Source organism: Neodiprion virginianus, chromosome 1, assembly GCF_021901495.1.
Source record: "Neodiprion virginianus isolate iyNeoVirg1 chromosome 1, iyNeoVirg1.1, whole genome shotgun sequence".
Taxonomy (NCBI): domain Eukaryota; kingdom Metazoa; phylum Arthropoda; class Insecta; order Hymenoptera; family Diprionidae; genus Neodiprion; species Neodiprion virginianus.
Genome location: NC_060877.1, coordinates 14,194,408 through 14,212,799, shown reverse-complemented (window position 1 = coordinate 14,212,799; position 18,392 = coordinate 14,194,408). Strand labels below are relative to the sequence as shown.

Genomic DNA, 18,392 nt, shown 5'->3' with positions numbered 1-18,392 from the left:
AATGAAATAAAAATAAAAATTGTAAAATTAAAATTAATTAAAAAAAAAAGAAATTATAACAAAACAAAACAAAAACAAAAAAAAGTACTTCACACGACTGCCTTAATATGAAGTGAAGTTTATAAATTAATGTATAAACTAACAGTTGCGCCAAGTACTTTTTTCTGTTTTTGTTTTGTTTTGTACTAACTTCTTTTTTTTAATTAATTTTAATTTTACAATTTTAATTTTTATTTCATTTCATTTTCTGTTATACAGTTTATATCTATTATTTTATGGTTTAGGGAAAAAGCTGAACTCTCTTAGTACTTTTTATTTTTTTGGTTACATTTTTTACATCGAATAAGATGTTTGTGTTTTTGAATCGAAGTACCTTAGCTCAATAATTACTATATGATTGAAAAAATTAATGACGTTAAATCAGCAAACCACATGTGCTTGGCATGCTTCACATGCTTCAGATGTTATGAATTTATTTCACAACTTTTTGCAAAGGATACGTAGAAGACTATATATACTTTATTATATGACAGCGGACTTGATTCAAATTTTTGTACATAATTTTTTTGTGTATTTTTAGAGTTTCATTATACACTTTTTTTTGCGGGGATATAGATAAAGTTACTTACGTAAATGTACTTGTCTCCAGTTTTTGACACCATTTTTAGTGTTTTTGGGCTTTATTTCACGATTTTTTGCAAAGTATTGCTTTTTTTAATATTCAAAATCGCCGGAAATTCTAAAAAAAAAATTCATACGTATTTTGAAAAATCAATGAATTCATTTCATATGAAATAAAAGAAATTACTAGAGATCCGTTGAACAAATTTTTGCCCCAACAATTTATTGCTTGGATAATGGAAAGGAATGAATAACAATTAAAAAAAAACAAAATTCGTTTGTATTATATAGAATGAGGCTCTCTTAAATTTTCCCTACTGAATCTTCATTCATATATTTCTTTTCATTCCGCTCATTATTTTACTCACTACAAGCCTACGTACAAAATCCGCAGGCCCAAACATTTCATGTTCATTCGTTATCGTATTGATATAATGTTTCATATAAATTATTATATCATACGATAACGAATGGATATGTTGAATTTGTATAGAATGCCCCATATTAACACCTGATCCACCCAGTGTGTGCTGGAACGTTGGGGTTAGCCGCTCGTGGCCGACGGTGTGTGGTGTGCGTGCGTCCGTGAGCCAAGCGTTTTGCCGTGTGGGTATGCCCGCGCACTACGTTCTAACTCACCTACCAGCACCGCACACACGCAAACAACAGAGAACGTGTGATCTGTATTATCCACCAGATCATATTTATGATCATCATGTTGGTGTAGCACTAAAAGAACTCTGCAGCATCGACGGAGTGCAGCTGACTTCAGTCTCGTTGCCGGGTGTCATGGCGACTTCCATGCGTAAATAATCATAATAATAAAAAGTGTGCGATGACGACGAAATTCTATAATAATGAAGGAAACGAAGTCGATCCTTTTATAAAGCTGTATCGGCGATATTCTTATAGCCACAGCCTTCGTTATAGTCTCAATCGAAAGAGAAATAAAAATAAAAAATATACACTGGTGGATTTTTTTCGAGACTATAATTCGTTGGTTATGAGGAAAATAAATTTTTGTATATAGATATAGTCCTGTGTATAAGCAAGTTGTGCGGAGTAAGAGTGTCGCGGGCTGTCGATAAAATGTACTTATCTCGAGTCGCTACCGCGACTCTTGATAAATAATCGCGTATTTCGTTCGTAAAGAGAAATTTTAGGTTTCAATGAGCATTGCACTTATTTTTGATTGATTAAAAATGTTGTTCACGTTCTATCATAGCATATCTGTTCAAAGCAAAGAGAAAACCACGGAGAAACCTCTATCAACTCTTCCCATTCTATCTTGATTGGCTTACCCCTATAGTGGGTACCCCAAGGCTGCACTGTTCCACGTGACGGAAATGAGTACTACGCTTTGTCACATTATTTGAGTCACCCCAACCATACAAGTTCCCAGACTTGTATGTAAGACTGCTCATAGCTCATGTTTTGTGACAGTGTCAAGTCTTTGCTTCACAACATTCTGAATTCTTATGCATCAAGATTTAAATTGCCATACCAGACTGAAGTAAGGTTATAAATAAAACGTGCAAGATACAGTGTTTTGGTTTTTAGATTTATTTGGAAAAGATTTCGCTATTCAACTGTCCCTGGCAAAATAAACCCGGGTGTTTTGGCATCTGTTGCTGCCTCGAATCTTACACGGCATGTGACATTCAGTAATTGTATACAAATATTTAAATTCATTGGCACTATTATTATGCAACATCTAATACAAGTTTTTCGATACTAACACATGTTTGCAGTAATCACATAAGCTTTGACAAAAAATTATTCTTTCTCGACAAATGACGTTTCCATACGGTTTTAGGAACTGAGTATTTAATTAAGAAAGGTACCCTCTTATTCTTGAAATGCCACTTTATTTCGAATAGCCTGATGAAGTTGAAATACGTGACTGTAATGCAGCAGTTCAACTATTGAAAGTATGGGCGATAACGCAAATTGATAATAAATAAATTACCAATCTAATAACATTTTATGCTCACTTTTTGGTTATTACGTGAACTCTCAATGCTTACATTTGCTCATTTTATTTCATACACATTACTACATTGAAGCTATAAATTTGACATTCAGAAATTATCATTCTTTTATTAGATTAAGGAAAGTATTCAGTGAGTGTTGATACTAATGATTGTGTTTCTCATTTATTTACCCTAGATGTGGGCTAAATAGTTTCCCTGAAATGACAGCTGCTGCATATGCTACTGCAGGTGTAGATTCAGTGGTAATGGCTAAAGAGAAGATTCGTAGCTCTGACTTTTCAAACAAGGTGAGAAATTGTTCTGAAACAAGTTTCCGAGTGACAATAATCTTGTTGTTGGAAAAATCATAATTTCATAACTTCAGGACTGCTTCACATTTAGTAAATCATAATAAAGCAAAACATACTGATATATCGCGTATTCGTATGCTTCTAAAATATGCTTAATTTGTAAAATAATATTTTTGTTGTCAGTGTATTGTGATGTTACAAAGGGAATCTGGTGAAATTTCCATAGTGTCGAGTATTTCGTTTTTGAAACGACTAAAAACTCAATATTGTGGAAATTTCACCGGAGTTCCAACTTAACTCTAATAATTTGTATCATGTGATTAATCTTTATTTACTTTGAGTTATACTTAGATTAGATAAGAATAAGTAATAATCGTTGAATCATATTATAATGGTGATGCTCGGCTTCATTTTGACGGTTTTAAACAACATTTTTCCATACAGATTTCAGCAAATGGTGGTTTTAAGGGCCAGGAAATGTACACAACTGAGTTTGAAATTAACGAAGCTCCGCCAAGTGCTCGAACGCTACTCACAAAAGGCTATGTTCAAGAAGAAATTAATTCCTTTTCTGGTATGAAGTAACTATTTTCATTAAAAAGCCATTATTGAAGGCATGGATAGAACAAGGGCTAAGTGAAAGAGGGCAATTCTTTCAATACTATTACAGCTAAACTCTATAAACTATAGTAATATTGTAGTTGTGAGTAAACTTTACCAATACTTGAAGTTAGTATAGATATTGAATAATAGTAGGATCAAAATTTTTCCGTTTTTTCAAAGGCCCCCACGTTAAAGAACAGTTTTGTGAACAAATTTTAAAATATAGCACTGTGCGCTTTTATAGCCATTATCCGGCTGAAATAGTTTACATGATATCCAACTTTCAATATATCGAAATGTTTCGGCAACTATGCCTTCTCTGATGAATTTTACTTGTGTACACGCTTATACCACTACATATGGAGCATTTCACAAAGAACCGACCAAGCTAAACCGATGGGGTCGGGAATTTAAGTAATATATTTTTTTTCTAAAAGGTCTTGAGTATGGAAATATACTCCTAAAGTGATTTTTTAATTGCTGCCTTTATTTGGACAGAATCACTCTTGGTCAATTTGAAAAGTTTCATATTCAAGGCTAAGTTTCTAATAGCCTTGAATATGAAACTTTTTAAATTGACCGAGAGTGATTCTGTCCAAATAAAGGCAGCAATTAAAAAATCACTTTAGGAGTATATTTCCATACTCAAGACCTTTTAGAAAAAAAATATTCAAGGCTAAGTTTTTAATAGCCTTGAATATGAAACTTTTTAAATTGACCGAGAGTGATTCTGTCCAAACGAAGGCAGCACTTAAAAATCCCTGTAGGAGTATATTTCCGTACTGAAGACTTTTTAGAAAAGAAATATATTACTTAAATTCCCGACCCCATCAGTTTGGCTTGGTCGGTTCTTTGTGAAATGCCCCATATACTTGCTTTATCCGGACAATGTGGTCATTTATACAAAATGCCATCCGGATGAGATTTTCGCACGTTTTCAATTGATTCACAATGATATTTTTAAGATATTGCAATGATGTGTAACCGATAACTTTCGCCAGAATCACTTTATGACAAAGGCAATGATGTTATCAGTTAACAGTATGTTATGTTGCGTGATACAGGAAAAAAAGGAAGAAAAATTATGCATCTCAAAAATTAATAATTCATAAGTTCAAATCTTCACAAAATAAGGCAATTTTTTTATTTTCCGATCCTATAGAAAAATTGAATAAGAAACTGTGATCAAACCTATTTTCCATCATGGTTAAAAGTGGTGATAGTTTCGAATTTGAATTTTTCCAAATTCCTCTGGTTTTAAATCTGGTAGGGAAGGCTCATGAGTATTTACGTCTAATAGCTTATATAATTACTACAGTATGAGAACAGCTAGCTATTGTTATATGGTCCATTGAAAAATAGCAGCGCAATCTTTTAACAGCTTCTTGGTCCATGATATTATACCAGATGTAAATGCGCTTGATGTGCAGAATCAGAACGGAACGATTAAACAATTTTGGTACATTTTGGCAGAATGATATCGTCAATAAAAGAGTGTGAAAGTACAAGATGAAGTGATTTTTCTGAAAGATGTATTTCAAAGTTCTGATCTGAATTTCATCTGTTATGATGTTGCAGGAGGCCAAGAAAGAGAAGCTATTAAAGGATCACGATGCAACTATACAGTGGGCCATAGAACCATAGATTGCTAGTCTTATATTGCAATAATTATAATTTACCCTGGCAACGAAATTTGAAATGGAGAAGTCTATGAACAGGATTTAAAAGTAGAAGTCAAGAATATGGATTCGGATATGGATTTCTGTACTAGCGTTTTGCGGAGAAAGTAGTTTTCATGCCAATAGCAATATAAACATAAAATAACTATTCGAAAAAATACTCATGAGCTTTACGACTAAGTAGACTGAATCCCAATAGAAATTTTGAAAAATCGAAGACTCCGAATTGTCACAACTTTCACCCTCAGAGAAAAAAGTTTTAATTACAGTTCCTCAAGTGATTTTTTTCTGTAGAATCCGAAAATCCGGAAATCCTTTTATTGCGTGAGGATGTATACCATTGAAACATTGGTTTTTAAGCAGCATAATTATTTTTATACCTTAATTTACTTAGCGTTTTGGTAAAGTTGCGATTAAGTTTTAGGCCTATTTTTATAGTGCCTTAAAAGACCTTTTATTTAAAAATAGGAAACGTCGAAATATCTATAATAGTTTTAAGGAAAAATGCTTTTGAACAAAAGAAATTGTTTTCATATAACTCCGAAACTTTGCATTTTTTGAATTTATTTTTCAGACTCTTAATTGATAAAAAAAAATTTACTCTACCAATGCTCCTGTACATGTTGCTAATGGTAAGACTGGAATTAGATCTGGGTCCAGAATCCACCTCTTCATTGCGCTTTATTATTTTGCCTCAACGGCGAATTATTAACGCACATTATTCAAATCCATCATAAAATGTAGAACCATCTTTCCTCCAGAGAAGCGCGCAAAGTTTGCCCGGCTATGTCAAATAGTTTAGCAATAATGATTTTTCTCCCGAAATCCGCCCTTCCTCCACAGTATACTCCCAGATGACCTGACAGAGTGCAAATAAATCGTGGTGGTAATTTTTACTACCCTCTCTCAGGATCTGATATGAAAAATCCAATTTTCTTTCAAAAAAAGCACGTTTTTCGCGGAAGTAAAATTATGCTTATAAACAAATGCTAATAACTTTGTCAATTTTTGAGTTATTGAAATATTCTTTAATGATTTGATAAGTCTATTTGAAACGCTATTTTGAAAAAAAAATCATTCCTTAATCTCCATTAGAACCGGAGATACAGACATGTTCACCTAATAATTCATTGTTATTGATGTAAGCAACATTTTCGGACAAATCATAACCGTACGTGTTCCTGAGACATTCGGATATGATGCACAATTTATCTCACATCCCTCCTGTAAATTAATTTCATTGCAACGACTGTTTGAACACGCCGCGTGGTCCGTTAATAATGGTCCTACAAACTTTTTTTTTCAATTCGGGCCAGTTTTCTTCTCACCAATCCGATTATGCTATCCAAAATGATCTGTGATCATTACTTCTGCAGATTACAAACGTTTGTTCGCCCATCTCAGTGTCAAAGTGGCTATGAGTGATTTAATATTATTACAAGGAAGGGGTGATCAATAAATTTCAATTCGTTAATAATATATTATTTATTACAATACATTATTCATTATAATATATTTATTAAAATATATGTATTAAAATCTATTTAACCAAAATCTTATAAAATAAGTTCATGTACTATAGTTTACGTTTTTTGGATTTTTGTGGACCCTTCGTGGCGCATTTTTTTGTTTTTCGCGTAGTACTAGGGGTCTCCAAAGGCCAGTCTGTATCCCTTGGTGATAGGAATTTATTTGCTGCTTGTGTTCCCGGTTTCTCACTTAAAACTACGTTGTCTAGGAACATCCGCAATGAATTAGGAATTACTTTTTCAACGTCGTTTAAAACTGCTTTCGGAGATGGATAAGTTTCTTTCTCGTATTCTTGAGTACGGATGTCTTCTGTTATAATCTTTGCGACTGCTGTTACTATTTTCATGCGATCCTACTCTTCGTTCTACGAGTCTTCAAAGTTTTTTACTAAAATTCGGTTACAAGTCTCCCGTAAATAAATTATCGGTTCCGAACCCTTGTTCAACGTAATTAGAATATCGTTACCAAGCCTGTCGTGCAATTGCTTTTCCACCCATTGGTTATTCGGAGTTTCACCCTGGTATCCATTGATAATTTGCTTTAAAAAAAATTAGTTTCATCCACATGATGTGTAATGAATCTTTCGATCAGTTCAATAACATTCGGAATGTCTTCCGATGATTACTCAGAATCTAACTTGTAACGTTTTTCAAAGAAACGCGGATTGCAAACAGCGTAGTAACGAGCTTGTGCAGCAATCAAACTCGTTACTGAAGCAACACGGTTCAAAAATTCACGGCCCAATTTATCCGAAAGTTCACCGGCTCGGCGACAAATATTATTGTGCATTTTTTCTGTAGTAACATTGCTCACTGCTTGTCGCTTTGATGCATTTTTCAGTTTAGCCTGATTTTTTACAAATTTGTCAGACGTATCTTTATCACAATGCAGACAGTTTTTATCAAACTCGAAATTGATCGAAGAAGCGCGCGTAGACGTGCTTCCGACTTCCACAGTTGTTCGATTTTCGTACGCTTGAATGTTATTGGGATGGACGTACCTACGACAGATAACATATTTCATCCAGGGAGCGGGTCACGTCATTTCACTAAATAAAAACCGTCAAGTCACGCATCTTTGCGTCATTCAAAATATCCGTAGTTTTATGTAAAAAAAATTGCCATTTCAAGGATTTTGAAATTTTTTCAAAATTAGCGGAGTTAGAACTATGTGAGTTTTTGTAAAGCATTGTTGCATCGCTATGTTTGAAAATTCATATCTCCGAAAGTATTTATCGGAGCGGACTGATCCTACTATCAATCTGTTCGTAAAAGAATGCGCTTCGAGAAAAAAAATTTGACATGGAAAAAAAAAATCTTTTTCAGTTGTTTTTTACCGGTTTTTTTTATTTCGCTGCTATTTCCGCGGGACTAACAACAATTCATAAAGATAATTTTATCAGATACCCATATCCTTCCTCTTCAATCCTAAAAAAAATCTATGGCGAGAATACCTGGGCCGGAGAAAAAAGGAAATGTCGCGTCGTGCGTCATCGCTGTGTTGCGTATAGTGGAGTTAAATTTCATTTGATGCTCTTCTACTTACCCGGGCTATCCATTCTACAAAAATAGTTATTCAGCTACCTTAGTCCTTCCGTCTCCGTCTACTGGTCATCCTTTCTCGGAGTTATACACACCTGTGTTGGAATTGGGTTTGATTCTATTTCACTCTGTTTGTGCTATGTGACTGATGGATCTTTTGTAATATTTTGGTGGCTCTGAAAAGGGCCGATATTTTTAGCGATGATTCGCAGAATGACGCATAGGAGGACACCTCTATTCGAAATTGATTCATAATTTTCGTCGAATCAAATTTTTCTGTTGCGGAAAATAATTTTGTTTTGACGAGTTTATGAGATACTGGAATGACCGCGTGTAATTTCAGAGTGCCACGAACTGTCAACGCTTTATCGAATCGATTTTGTAAAATAGATTCTTCCGCTTGATGTTCTGCAGACTTACAGTACGCAAAAGATATGCTCCGAAAATAAGAACATGCCCAATTATAATTTGCCAATCAGTTGTAAACTCGTACGTGAAGCTAATCTGTTAACAGTTCCACCAACACCATCACATGGCTCTTTTCCATGTGATGTAGCAAAAAAATGCCATTCGGCTTGGCATTGAAAGTCTTCAAAGTGATGCGTTATGTTTATGAAATCCTTTTTGTTCTTATATTGGGAAGCTGCTCCATCGGAGAAGTAAATTATTTTTTCTATAGGAATCGAATTTTGAAACTTCTCTCTCATAAAGCTGATTAACTTTTTTTGAAATAAATAAACCGCAACTGTATTATGTTTCAGATGCTCGGAAATTATCACAAAAACAAAATGTCTCAAATGGTCGTCACCGTAACTTTTATAGGAAACCACGATTGGATGAATAGTTGCTTGATTACACCGGCCCACAAAAAAAAAGTGGTCTGTACATTTGAACAGAACCACCTAACTCTATGTATTTTGACGCGCTGAATCCGAATCTGAGATCCGTTTGGTCCGTACACCCTCAAAATTTTGAGAAAAGTGCAAAAAACCGTAAAAAATGGAAAAAACGCAGTTTTGGTGATAAAAAAAAATTCTAAATATAAATCATATAAGTTTTACATGTGATTCGATCTGCTGAGTATAAATCTGAAGTTTATTTTGCCTGTAGGCCCTTAAAAATATAAATAAATTGCAAAAAATACCTAAAAATTGCTATAAATTTTATTTACAGTAATAAAAAAATTGATTAAACATTATTAAATTTATTTCTCACATATTGTGATGCACTAAATCCAAATAAAAAATCAGTTAATGTGAATCAGTCAGAAATTTACCAAGAATCGTTTAAAAAAGCATAGAAAGATAAGGTAATGAACGAGTTTTATCGATTTCAAGCTGTTCTTCGTTTGTGTCGAACTCTTTTGTCTTCAAATGACCTACGCAACGGGTTTCTCTTCCATTTTTTATTGTCCTTCGTTACTTCTCTCTTCAGCGTCCAGCAAAAATCTGCCATCATATTGACATTCCACTTCCCCTGATATCGATAAAGCTCGTTCCTTATCTTATCTTTCTGTACTTTTTTGAACGATTTTTGGTAAATTTCTGACTGATTCACATTAACAGATTTTTTATTTGGATTTAGTGCATCACAATATGTGAGAAATAAATTTAATTATGTTTAATCAATTTTTTTATTACTGTAAATACAATTTATAGCAATTTTCAGGGATGTTTTGCAATGTATTTATATTTTTAAGGGCCTACAGGCAAAATAAACTTCAGATTTATACTCAGCGGATCGAATCACATGTAAAACTTGTATGATTTATGTTTAGAAGATTTTTTGATCACCAAAACTGCAGTTTTTTACCGTTTTTTACGGTTTTTTTGCATTTTTCTCAAAATTTTGAGGGTGTACGGGCCAAACGGATCTCAGATTCGGATTCAGCGCGTCAAAATACATGAAGGTAGGTGGGTCTGTTCAAATGTACAGACCACTTTTTTTTTGTGGGCCGGTGTTATTACTCCAGTGAAACCCTTGCGCGGAATCTTGTACAAGAAATACATAATTCTCAACGAAATCGCATATTGCTAAAAATTCACCAACTTCCAAGCTGTCTTTCATCTTCTGCCAGTAACTACTTTGCTGCTTCACAATGAAATCATGTGCAACCAATTTTGACTATTGATCACAAAAGTTATCTATAAAATCCTCGGACTTTTTGGTGAATGTCTCCAAAGACGTTCGATCCACTGATATCCACTGTTTATAAGTAACATCGTTGATGAAATTATTCGCAAAGGCTTCTTGCAACGATGCTTCGATGATATTTACACCAGGACAATTCGAGCATGCTTCTAAATGACACTGTAGCTGTGATGGATTTCAAACGATTTGAGCTAAACAATGCTGGTAGGTCGGAAAATTCACAGCTCCTTTCTTAACTAAATCACTAATATTTGCACCCATAATCATCAGGTTTGAATTCTGGTGATAGGTACAAACACACACGGTATGTGTGCCACTCGGTCCTGCTAAAATACATTCTTTCGGGCGCAACTCTGCAAATTTAGAAAAACCGATTTTTTTTTGAACATCAGATGCTTCCGAACCGATATTTTCTCACCATTTCTTTCAACGGTTAGGGGCCGTACTTAAATTACGTAACGGAATTTGAAGAACTTTTCAACCCCTACCCCCCCCTGTGTATCAGATCATAACAAAATGTCAACCCCCCCTCCCCCCGTCCCAAATTGTACGTAATTTTCCGGAATCAAATAAAAAAATCAACAAAGAGGTGTACTCTTTAATCTTTGCTTCTGCTTTTTCAGCAATTTCGAGTTTTGTTTTGCAAGACTCTTTTAACTCTTTCCAAATTTGATTCAGGTTAATTTGAGCTTGCTGTGTAGATATCTCCCGATGGCTTTTTTTGTATGCATCAAATAATCTTTGATATACTTTATTGAGATCATAATCCATTATGCAAATAAAATTATTACTTTCGTATAAGTTAAATCAATATGTATTGAATGTTTATAGATCACCAAGTATCATAGGTTATAAACTTATAAATCTACTTCTTTATCGACCTTATAAATTTATACTGTAAGTTGAGTGATCTAATGCCAAGAGCTACCGCAGCGCGCTAGTTTCAAAATGTTAAAGGTTTGGCTATAACAGAATCTGGCGCGGGAATTCAGTTTGAATTTTTTTATTAATTATCAAAAAATTTTACATTTAATTCAAAAAATTACGTACAAGCATCAAAAGACCCCCTCCCCCGTATCGTAACAAAGTGTAACAATCGAGTCTGACCCCTCCCCTCCCTTACGTTTGTTACGTAATTTAAGTATGGCCCCTTACGCAGCTTCTTTGACCTGATGTTATGCGACTGACCTGTTCACTTCGATAAAATTCTACCACGAGGATGACCAGTAGACGGATACGGAAGGGCTAAGGTGGTTGAATAACTATTTTCGTAGAATGGATAGCCCGGATAAGTAGAAGAGCATCAATAGTTATTTATGCTACATGTGGGATAAGTAGCAAATAATCGGACAGTCGTGTTGTTGTGACATGAGCGTAAGGTTTATGGGACATTCGTATGAAGACGAGTGTAGTAGATGTCGCTACGAGCCGTCAGGCGAGTTGCGACAACCACACAAGTCGTCATACGAATGTCTCATAAACCTTACAGCGAATGTCGTAATCACGACTGTCAATTTGCTACTTATCCCACACGTAGATACAATATTTTTTACAGAAACTGATCTGGAAGTCGAATTTGAGAGGAATATAATAATTTTAAAACTTAAGTTACTATAACGGCATCAGATGGCGTTTGAGTAGTTACATGAACGATAAAACTTGGATTACTATAGCCGCATCAGATGACGTTTGAGTAGTTTCTAGTAAAGTGAAAAAGATAGAGTGAGTTTAATACAGACTGTACTCGTGTGGTTATATTTCTATAGTAGTATAATTTAGGTGGAATCTGTGCAGTTATCTGACACTTAACCGAACATGTGCGTTTATGAAACACATACATATAGTCAAGTATGAGATTATTGTGTATTTCGGAGATGACATACAGCGCTCAAAAAGTCAACTTCCAGAGCAGGTGTTGTAAAAATGAAATTTAACTCCACTATACGCAACACAGTGAGCTTGCGGGAGTAGCGCTGACGTGGATCGGCGTGCGACGAGACGTTTTTTTTTTCTCCGGCCCAGGTATTCTTTCCATAGATTTGTTTTTTAGGATCGAAGGGGAAGGTACAGGTATCTGAAAAAAATTATCTCCATGAATTGTTGATAATCCTGCGGAAATGGCAGAAAAATCAAAAAAAAAAAACGCTAAATAAAATTGAAAAATTTTTTGTCAAAATAAATTTTTTTTCTGTTGATGCGCATTCTTTTATGAACAGAATGATTGCAGGATCAGTCCGCTCCGATGAATACTTTCGGAGATAGGAATTTTCAAACATAGCGGTGCAACAGTGGTTTACAAAAATTCACATAGTTCTAACGCCGCGCCGCCTTGACTCCTACTTGAAAAAATTTCAAAATTCTTGAAGTGGTATTTTTTTTTTACATAGAACTACGGATATTTAGAATGGCGCAAAGATCCGTGACTTGACGGTTTTTTTTTAGTGAAGTGACGTGAACCAGCTCATGGATGGTAGCACATTTTTTGTCCTTTAGCTTATACTTATAATACTTTCTGTCTGCTCTTTCACGGCTGGCGTCGATTAGTTTTTCAATGCCTTTCTTCTGTGCGGTCCTTATTTTTTCATCTTCCTCGAACAGCTTTTCACAGATTAAACAAATGTCTGTAGCCATTTTTAACATTTGGCAGCTGCCGTATTAACACAGATGTCCAGAAATTATGGAGTAGTTGGCGGCAATCTGTGAGACATAATTGTAAAAGTTTTTTTATTTTCTATACATATTCACGGTACTATATTATTTCGACTAAGACCATATCAAACAAACAAATATTTCCACTCACCAAAATGATCGATGTCCAGAGATTCCAAAATATAGAACAATTTCTTGATATACTGCAATCGCAGTTTACTGGCTTGCACGCGTTCTGCAATGCATTTATGTTATGGTTACTTACATTATACCAAAGCACTATGTTGTCTGGCATGTATGATTATTTTCATTGGCTAACTATTTTCACACTTATCTGCAAGATTACAGCAGAAGTTACAAGGTGCTGCAGAACAAACAAATAATGCATATAATAACACTATATGAACTCACGAACGACTGTCGGACGTGGAGTCTTGCTCGGAACTGATGCACCCAGTACTGGATGCACCGAGAGGCCTTAAGGACGCCCCTCTTTTTCCAGGCACGCGTATTATCGCATAGTCTTCTGAGAATATCTATATACAGAGTATGAGTCAGTAATGGGTAATACATTTTTTTCCAAAATTAGCATCTCAAAAAGACTTATCAGATCTTCAAAGAATATTTCGATAACTCAAAAATCGATAAAGTTATTACCATTTGTTTATAAGCAAAAATTATATTTCCGCGAAAAAAGTACTTTTTTTTAAAGAAAATTGGATTGTTCTTATCAGATCCTGAAAGAGAGTAGTAAAAAATACCGCCACGATTTATTTGCACTCTGTCAGGTCATTTGGGAGGAAACTGTGGAGGAAGGGCGGATTTCGGGAGAAAAAACATTGTTGCTAAACTATATGACATAGCCGGGCAAACTTTGCACGCTTCTCTGGAGGAAAGATGGTTCTACATTTTATGATGGATTTGAATAATTTACGTTGATAATTCGCCAACTTGTATGCAATAAAACAGAATCGAGTTTTTCATCCGTTGCCATTTACCGCTAAACCAACAACAGTACGTGATTTTTACGTACGACCAATTTTGTATAAAACGACGAGATCTACAACTTTTGTCTGAAACTTTTTTCTTCAAACTCGATAAATGAAAAGATATAGTCGAAATTGAGCGTTTACAATTTTTAATAATTTTTTTCTCGCAAAGCCGTCAACAAAATTTGTCACTTTTTTCAGGATACGTTTCTCGGCATCCAATTGAGCTATCAAAAAATTTACAACAGCAACACATTTAGGAACACAATAGGAAAGACAGCAATTTTTATGCATTTCTTTTTCTGGATTTCTTTTCGAATCCAAAATCTTTTATATGGAATCTAATTGTTCCATCTGTGCCTTCAACAGTTCTTGATTGAAGAACCTTGTTGTTAGAAAAAAATGTGTGTTTGCCTCATCTGCTCGATGTTATATTATAATAAGACGGGGTTAACTTTTCCACGTTTCCACGTTTCCACGCAATGATGTGTGAACACAGAAATTTCCTGACTTTCAGAGCATGATATAGTCAGAGTACTTATCAACCGAGTGAAGTGTCACTTATTTTGACTATCATCAGAGTCTACGAAGCATCATGGATATGAAGATGCTGCTGATAGCGCGATTTTACATGTAATGCTGAACAAAAATGTCGAAAAACTCGTTTGTTTTACATGATAATGATGTCGGTCACCCCCTTCTGAAAATTGTATGATACGAACGGGAAATAGAAAAAAAAATAACATAACGGCGACAACCCTCTAACGAAATGAAATGTATATAATTGTTATCCTTCACATTTAGAAAGCCCATCGTGATTGCATATTAACAATTGAGTAATTCTGTGTATTTCAGGTAAAAGTAACAGCACAGTTTCGCGAAACAAGACTAATTGCATTGAGTTCTGTTTCAAATTTATTTGTGCCCGTAGGTTTGAATTGCTGAGAAGAAGCTAGAACGAACGTAAAAAATAGTACTTTTTATCACAGATGCGTCCAAAACTCAATTTTTGATGACTGCAACACGTGCCTGAATGACCGCTTAGAGCTATGTTGCGTAGCCTACATCATATAAAGCGCCGTGCACCGCTACTCACGCCCTCTTTGTCGCATAAAGTGTTGTGCGCCACTTTGCACGCTCACACAAAGCACTGTGCACCGGTGCACATGCGCACTCGATGCAATCCGAGTGAGCCTAGGTCTGATACACAGCTGACGCTGTAGGCCATCTGGTATGAGGTACGTGTTACGGGCATCAAACCTCGTTTTCGATGCATTCATAATGACAAATATTGTATGCAATTAGTGACGAAACCGGCAAAAGGTAATTTGCGTGCGAGCTTCGCACTGGTCTCCGGCTCGCTTCCGACTCATGCTCGTGCACAGACTTATCACCTTTCCCTGGTTTTCGTTACTTGTTGCATAAAGTACTATTTAATGCTCTGTCGGAGACGAATGCGTTATTGTTCAAATATTGAAATTTTCAGTCGAAAACTCGTAGCAGTTGCGTGGTGCATGTTAGGGAAATTCTTGTACCTTTCAATGAAGTCTGAATTGAATTTCTTATTAGCTATGTAAATGAATGTTTCGTTATCGATTCAGTCATACCAAGGATATGGATTTTGGTTTCAGATACAGTAGAACTTCTGTTATCCGAGGTAATATGGGGAGAGCGTGCCTCGGATAAGTGAAATTTCAAATAACAGGGGAAATATACATAACTCAAGTCATCACGATATTACCCCCTTGATGTAGAAATGGTCTTAACCTCGAAAGTTTATGTAATAGTCCAGGAAACGGGTATTTTTTCATGTCACGGCGTGCAGAAAGGATGAGACCTGCGGATTCTGGCAACGATTATAGCCCACATGAACGCCTACTACTTTCCAACCAAAAATTTGAGTTTCTAATTTTTTTACACGCGTTTAAAGTTTTGAAAAACAGGTTTTCTACTAGGATCTCCTAAACTATTAATTGTACAGAAAAAAGTACAATAACTTATGGTAGGTCTTAGAAAGACGAACAATTTCGTTTTTGGAAAATTAAAATCGGTCAATCAGTTCTCTTGTAAAAAAATAAAAACCGGCTGAAATGGCCATTTCATAATTAACTAATTATGAGTCCAATAATGCATGTATGGCTTTAGGAATCTGGGAAAATATGTCTCTTAAGGCGCTCAAGAAGCTCGCAAAACCGGGGCTCCATCGGATAAACAGTTTGTGTGAAAAGCTATTTGTTATGAAAAAACCGACTTTTTTTGCAAGGAATTTGCAGAGCCGGAGAGCGTCGTACAGCAATTTAATTAGCGGATTTTTAATCGAGAAGGATCCTATCATCATGTACATTTAGGGGCGAAATGATTTTTTATTATTAAGTTGGTGAAAAATGGCTCCAAAAAGAGGGTATGTTTTTCAGCCATAAACAAATGGAATTTCATAGCCAATTTTCACGTTACAGGGCTACGATTAGTCTCACTCGAAAGCTGTTATTTTTTGACGAATTTACAAAAAAAAAAAAAATTTGCCAAAAGTCAATTAGGGAGGGAGATAATTTTTTTTTTTTTTTTCATTAATTATTGCACCGCCGGTTTTAAACATAGAGGGCTAAAAATTGGACACGATACAGGAAAGGGTTCATACCAACCGACAATAAATTCTGGTAGCAGTTGCTCATGAATTTGTTCATCCGCTTTTCGGTCAACTCGGTGATAAAATACAGCACCGCGTATGGCGGTGGAGTGGGGGAATCTCGGCCGGCACGCGCTCGCGCTCAAACTGAATTCGCGCGTTCAAATTCCACAAACTTTGAATATCTCCCGAACAAATTAACATATCGGATTCTTTCCTTTTTTCAACCCGACTAACTTTTTCCGCTGATCAAGAATTTGTTATAAAAAAAATTTTTAAAAATTATCTTCCGTTCGAAATTTGTTTATGTAAATTTTTTTATTTTCTTTTTTTACCGTTAGTTTATTCATTTTTTTATTTCAACTGAATTAAATTATATTGACGTCATATGCCTTGATTACAGAACTCACAAAAAAAAAGATCTGCTAAAAAAACATTGTCATTGCAGTACGCGTCTCTTCGTTTTGGAAAAAAATCGACAAAATAAGGGACATAATATAAAATAAGGACAAAATAAGGTCTGAAATAATTATGAAACGTTTTTATAAGTTACAATGGCCTATTTATTATGAGAATACGTTACAAATAATATCAGAATAAAACATAAAAAACGTTGGAAAAACATCAAACACATTCAGACACGTTTTTTTCTTCATTTCACGAATGTTACAATATTTTTAAATTTAATGTACTAAATAATAGCTACAGACATTTTTACTTAAATATTAACAATGTTTTCTTAAACATACAATTCTTTACAATCAATATTTACAAGTCTACGTATTCTACGCTGTTCGCTCGAGTTTGTTTTATTGGCACCTCTGGTTCATCCATCTGATGACAGCAGCAATGATAGTCAAATAGAATTTAAGGACGAGATCAAAGATGAATTAAGTGACGAGAGCGATGATGAACCAGAGGGAAATATTCAAAGTTTGTGGAATTTGAACGCGCGAATTCAGTTTGAGCGCGAGCGCGTGCCGGCCGAGATTCCCCCACTCCACCGCCATACGCGGTGCTGTATTTTATCACCGAGTTGACCGAAAAGCGGATGAACAAATTCATGAGCAACTGCTACCAGAATTTATTGTCGGTTGGTATGAACCCTTTCCTGTATCGTGTCCAATTTTTAGCCCTCTATGTTTAAAACCGGCGGTGCAATAATTAATGAAAAAAAAAAAAAAAATTATCTCCCTCCCTAATTGACTTTTGGCAAATTTTTTTTTTTTTTGTAAATTCGTCAAAAAATAACAGCTTTCGAGTGAGACTAATCGTAGCCCTGTAACGTGAAAATTGGCTATGAAATTCCATTTGTTTATGGCTGAAAAACATACCCTCTTTTTGGAGCCATTTTTCACCAACTTAATAATAAAAAATCATTTCGCCCCTAAATGTACATGATGATAGGATCCTTCTCGATTAAAAATCCGCTAATCAAATTGCTGTACGACGCTCTCCGGCTCTGCAAATTCCTTGCAAAAAAAGTCGGTTTTTTCATAACAAATAGCTTTTCACACAAACTGTTTATCCGATGGAGCCCCGGTTTTGCGAGCTTCTTGAGCGCCTTAAGAGACATATTTTCCCAGATTCCTAAAGCCATACATGCATTATTGGACTCATAATTAGTTAATTATGAAATGGCCATTTCAGCCGGTTTTTATTTTTTTACAAGAGAACTGATTGACCGATTTTAATTTTCCAAAAACGAAATTGTTCGTC

At 35.0% G+C, this 18,392-nt stretch overlaps 1 protein-coding gene across 5 annotated transcripts in view; it reads left to right on the top strand.

Moving 5' to 3' along the window:
- The first annotated feature begins 1,369 nt into the window (after positions 1 to 1,369).
- LOC124299090 (MAGE-like protein 2) overlaps positions 1,370 to 18,392 on the top strand; it is a 219,027-nt gene continuing 202,004 nt past the window's right edge. Inside the window, exons 1-3 of one of the 5 annotated variants that reach the window (XM_046752220.1) lie at positions 1,370 to 2,285; positions 2,791 to 2,902; positions 3,350 to 3,479. In XM_046752220.1, coding sequence (XP_046608176.1) covers positions 2,816 to 2,902; positions 3,350 to 3,479 — 217 coding nt within the window. In that variant the 5' untranslated portion in view covers positions 1,370 to 2,285; positions 2,791 to 2,815. The other 4 variants (XM_046752141.1, XM_046752062.1, XM_046752398.1 and 1 more) reach the window with 4 other exon arrangements.